Source organism: Penaeus chinensis, chromosome 4, assembly GCF_019202785.1.
Source record: "Penaeus chinensis breed Huanghai No. 1 chromosome 4, ASM1920278v2, whole genome shotgun sequence".
Classification (NCBI taxonomy): Eukaryota; Metazoa; Arthropoda; class Malacostraca; order Decapoda; family Penaeidae; genus Penaeus; species Penaeus chinensis.
This window is the reverse complement of record NC_061822.1, coordinates 7,752,983-7,757,982: the sequence shown is the minus strand read 5'-3', so window position 1 is coordinate 7,757,982 and position 5,000 is coordinate 7,752,983. Positions and strand designations below refer to the sequence as shown.

At 32.2% G+C, this 5,000-nt stretch overlaps 1 protein-coding gene across 2 annotated transcripts in view; it reads right to left on the bottom strand.

Moving 5' to 3' along the window:
• The window catches only part of LOC125046251 (required for excision 1-B domain-containing protein-like), a 4,504-nt gene extending 542 nt beyond the window's left edge, over positions 1-3,962 (bottom strand). The window contains exons 1-4 of one of the 2 annotated variants that reach the window (XM_047644030.1): positions 3,833-3,962; positions 1,669-1,765; positions 834-1,035; positions 1-548 (exon numbers count right to left, since the gene is read on the bottom strand). The exon at positions 1-548 is cut by the window's left edge and continues 542 nt beyond it. In XM_047644030.1, coding sequence (XP_047499986.1) covers positions 387-548; positions 834-1,035; positions 1,669-1,765; positions 3,833-3,944 — 573 coding nt within the window. In that variant the 5' untranslated portion in view covers positions 3,945-3,962 and the 3' untranslated portion in view covers positions 1-386. Of the gene's footprint in view, positions 549-833; positions 1,036-1,668; positions 1,766-3,594; positions 3,740-3,832 lie in introns of those variants that run through there. The other variant, XM_047644040.1, reaches the window with a different exon arrangement.
• Between the last annotated feature and the right edge of the window lie 1,038 nt (positions 3,963-5,000).

The window sequence follows — 5,000 nt, the reverse complement described above, 5'->3', positions numbered from 1 at the left end:
TGTAACTACACATTCCCATCTGTAAACTGCAGCGCTTCCAAAATGATACTTTCAATTGGCTTCATTTATAATTTTGCTTATAAGAATATATTTATTCACTGCAGTTCTGTGCGATCAGATCTATCATTTTATTAAACTTTGCTTAACCCATTAATATTCTTTTTTAATTTCCATTTTATATTTGACCATAAGCTTGCAGGCTCACCAAAATAATCCCATCCATTTTTAAACCTTGCTTAATATTTATAATGAATCTGGCTGATGCAAGCTACTATTCCCACCACTGAAGATGTATTTCACTGCTATATATTCCATCTTGAGCTTTAAGCTAGATAAAACCTACTTATAGTATGGCATTCAAACAGAAAATCTTTAAGTACACATTATTATTCCGCGTTGTAAATTTCATATCGGAGCTCAGTTAAATGGTCATTGATTTCTTCTACTACGTGTCCCAGCTCGGCTCTAATTTCTTTTTCTTTCATCTTTTCTAATTCGCCTTCACTGCACTCTGTAACCATCTGCCGTGCAAGCTGCAGATGAGCAGTCTGTAAAAGGAGGTAAGTTAATGAAAACAGTATAACCTATTTTTCAAAGCATTATGATCTAGTTTCTCTTCTTCATTTGCTATGATCAACTTCAGAATATATATTGAAGACCATATATATATATTTGGATGTTCTTTCCCAAACATGTTATGCTGATATATTTAAACCATCTGGTTTATCAATTAAAAAAAAAAAAAGACAACTAAATAATTGTATACTATTTGGAATTCCAAATTTGATATTTCTAATGATGAAATATTAGTCTCTCTAAATGCATTGACTTACCAACTCTAACTTCTTTTTTTCACATTCTTGAATTGCTAGAACTGTATCTGCAACAGCACCATTACCGCTAGCTCTAAGGTTCTTCTCAATAGATATGATATCTCCTGATATTCTCTTGAATTCTTGTGTGACATCATGAACCAACTGCCGAAAAGTGGGGAAGTCGTAGTTTGGACTTGAACTCAAATATATCTTGTGCCCCCTGCGAAAGTGAAATGTATTAGTACTCTCATATCGGTGATCAACTTTCGAGACTGTAATTTTGTCTTCATCAATCCCTTTCCATAATGAATAAAATGTTTAATTGTACAAACACAAGCACGAGTAATAAAATTTCAAATTAAATATTTATTCCTTAGATGAGAATTACAGTGTATCACCAATAAAGCAATACAAAAATATCCAATGTCCAAATCAGACTTGATTTGAACTTCACTTGGACAAAAGTATCCATGTCATTTGCATTATTCATAATCCAAAGAACCAAGCTATACATAATTAATATTTCCTTTCTCAAGGACTTCCATATTTAACTACTACCTGTGGATACCTTTTGTGCCAGAATACTAAAAAGCCCTCATGGCATTAAAATCACACTAGCATTCTGATAAAATTGATTGCTAATATTTCAAATATTGGTACAGTATATATCAATTATTATTTCTTACTATAGAATCAGTTCTAATAGTCCATCCATATTTTCACTAAAATAATAACATGTAAACAAAAGTATAAATACATGCACATGCACACAGTATAAATCATTAACAAAGTACTTTGACTTAAAAAGACATACAAATATGAGAGTACATCTGTCCTCTCAATACTGACTTACTCTTCAAAGAGTCTATAAGTATGAACACGCTGCTCCTGTAGCAAGTTAAACTTCCCAATTTCGGTGGCGACTGTGTTCTCCCGCATTACTGATTGATCTGTAGAGAAATAATGCCTGAGTAAAGTTTGCAGTAGATAACGATTTCACTGTTAAATGAATAATAAAGTGAACATGGTATTGAGATTCATTGGGAAATGTATACTTGAATTTTGATCTTATACCCTAGCTGTAAAAGATACTACAGATAATTTTGTAAATTATTTGCATAAAAAAGGTAGGAAATAAAAATATATATGATAAATATGGCTGATACACTTGTGCATCCTCCACTGGCCTATGTGTAACTTTTTGTTAAGATAAAGCTTGCAGACATCACTAGTAATTTAGCATCAAGTGAGCCTAAGATCTTTATTTTCAGTCTTTCACACATTTTTCTTGCAGTGATTAGTTGACACTGTACCACTATTCGATTGGAAATATCTTGTAGGCATTTTATCACAGATCATATTAAGGTTCAAAAAGATCTTGATAGACCACAGCCAATGTAAATGGGAGAGAATGAGATTAATATTTAAAACTCTTACAGTGGCTCTCAAAACCTTTTGCTTGTAATTACTGACTATTCTATCTAAATCTGCTATGATGTGTTGCAGATGGCTAACAATCTCAAGTCCAAAAAATGGTAGTTTAGTGTAGTGTGCTTGCCGCTACTTCACAATACACATACTGTGACTGTCAGTAAGCCTTTACGAGTGTGTCAGCAGGTGCCAAGATCACAACAAACAAAACAAATAACATAAAGGGAAGAACAAGAAAACACATGAATACACCTGTTTGTGTTCTTTGCTTCATTGATTTATTTGCAATTTGTTCAACATGAATCCTACATTGTTCAAGGCCATTACAGACAGGTTATCTTATTAACAAAACCAATAAAAAGTCATTTTGAAAAACGAATGCAGGTTAATTAGGGTGACCTAATTATCCAGAATAGGACCATGTTGAAATAGAGAAAAAATGTAATATACTTTATTACATATAAAAGGTAATCTGCAAAAAGTAAAAGAGGTATGCCCACACTAGCATATCAAAATCCGCAGATTCATGCATGTGATGCCATGCCTAGACAAAAGAAAGTTGTTCATGGTGACTTCTCGAGAAATAAGCCCCCAGCCCAAGCTACATCTTGCCAGAATGTGTGCGACGGTGACAGATGGCCTTTGAGTGAGTGCAAAGCATTATTTGACCGTCCTATTCTTGAATATTACTTTACATAGGGGAGAGCAGAAACCATCTACAGAATAATAATACGCAATCTTCCTGGTAGTGTTAATCCCATGATCAACTGGAAATCTATGACAGCAGGAAGGAATATACTTAATACCAATTTTTTTTTCTATGTTTATGTATCTATGCAATTTATTTATTCATTTTTTTCAACTCCAAATGAAATATAGGTTAGCAACATTCAGAAACATAAATGCACTACATACTGAAAGCCTAATAAGAAATGCATTGTCATCCCTTTCTAAATCATATTTTCTAAACAGCATATGGGATTTTCAAGAGAAGGAAAGCTAACTACACAAAAGCATCTTGCAGGAAAAAGGAGCATTTAATTCCGAGCTATTCATAGACTCGGTGCAATTACCGGCATATTTCATTTTCGTGTTTGGAATGCTTTGTTTGCTGTAACTCTCTTCCTTGTCAAATTTCGAAGGAATTAAATCAACAAACGTGTGTGATTATAAACATATGCGAAGACCGGTATGTTTTTTTTTCGACTTATGGCAATTTACTTTCATATTTGGGTCAGGATCGACGGACCACTGTGGAAAATACCCAGCGTTATTCACCAAGAAGAGCAAAATCAATACGCCTCTCACAAGCTTTCACGCAGTAATTAACCGTAATGTATGCACCTACCACAGAACCCTGCCTGCAACATTGCATCGGCCTGCAATCCCCACGCAGGTCGCTAACCCAAGCAGGTGACAGGTGTTTTTGCATGCTTGTGTTTTCACTCCCGACAAAAGCAATTTACCGATTATAAATTGGTAAAAGCAACACAGAATATACATTTCATCCGATACCGAATCGATGGTAAGCTATTTAAGCCTGAACGGCCGGTCTTTAAGCTAAGATTTGGCGAATTGAAGCTAACCTTTCATTGTTGGAGGAGGTTCTTTGTGTGCAACCAACGGGAGATCGAGGAGGAAAGTGCGAATAAACTCCTCGTTCCGGAACTTCGCAGACGAAACTTTGAACAGAAACATCGGCTGCTTCTCTTACGTTTCGGATCATGACGTTTTTTTTTGTTTTACCCTTTTCTTCTACTCACTTTACTTTCATACTTGATTTTCTGATTTTGTGTCCGTGTTAGTTTTCTTATTTTACCGGGAGAAATTGATTTAAATTTGTGTCTGGTAGAGTGTTTTGCTTTTACATTATATCTGTTGGAAGAATGCGTGGAAATTGTTTGCTGTTATTCGCACTATTTTTGTGATGCCGTTTATAAAGTCAGGTTATATTTACGAGACATTAATGAAATGAAATTACGCAATAAACTGTTATTAATACCCATAAGCTTGGTGATCCCTGTGACAAGCCACACATCACTGTGACGGTGATAGCTATGATAATAATCGTAATAATATTGATGATGGCAATATTAGTAACTATATATAATGATAATGATAATAATGATAACACCACCAATGATAATAATGATAATGATAAAGAAAATAATGATAACAATGTCATAATAATAGTAATAATAATGAATATAATAATAATGATAATAATAATGAATAGGATAATAATAATAATAATGATGATAATAATAATAATAGTGATAATAATGATAATAATAATAATAATAATAATAATAATAATAATAATAATAATGATAATAATAATAATAATAATAATAATAATAATAATAGTAATAATAATGATAATAATAATAATGATGAGGATGATAATGGTAGAAAAACCCACAATGATAAAACTAGATTTATTAAAAATGAAACTACAGTTTCGAAATCCACTGGATTCCATCCAATGATAACAAGAATGATAATGAAGATGCTACTACTAAAAAAAAATAATAATGGTAATAATAACAACAAGAAAATTAATAGGAATATATATTTTTTTAATTAAGAAAAAAATAATAAGGATAATAAAAAGTAATGATGATAATAATACAAATAATAAGCAATAATAAAAATCATAACAAGGTTATAGTGATAACAATAATAATTATGATACCAGTAATGGTAATAATGCTAATATCAATGGCAATGATGATAATAATTGTGAAAATAATA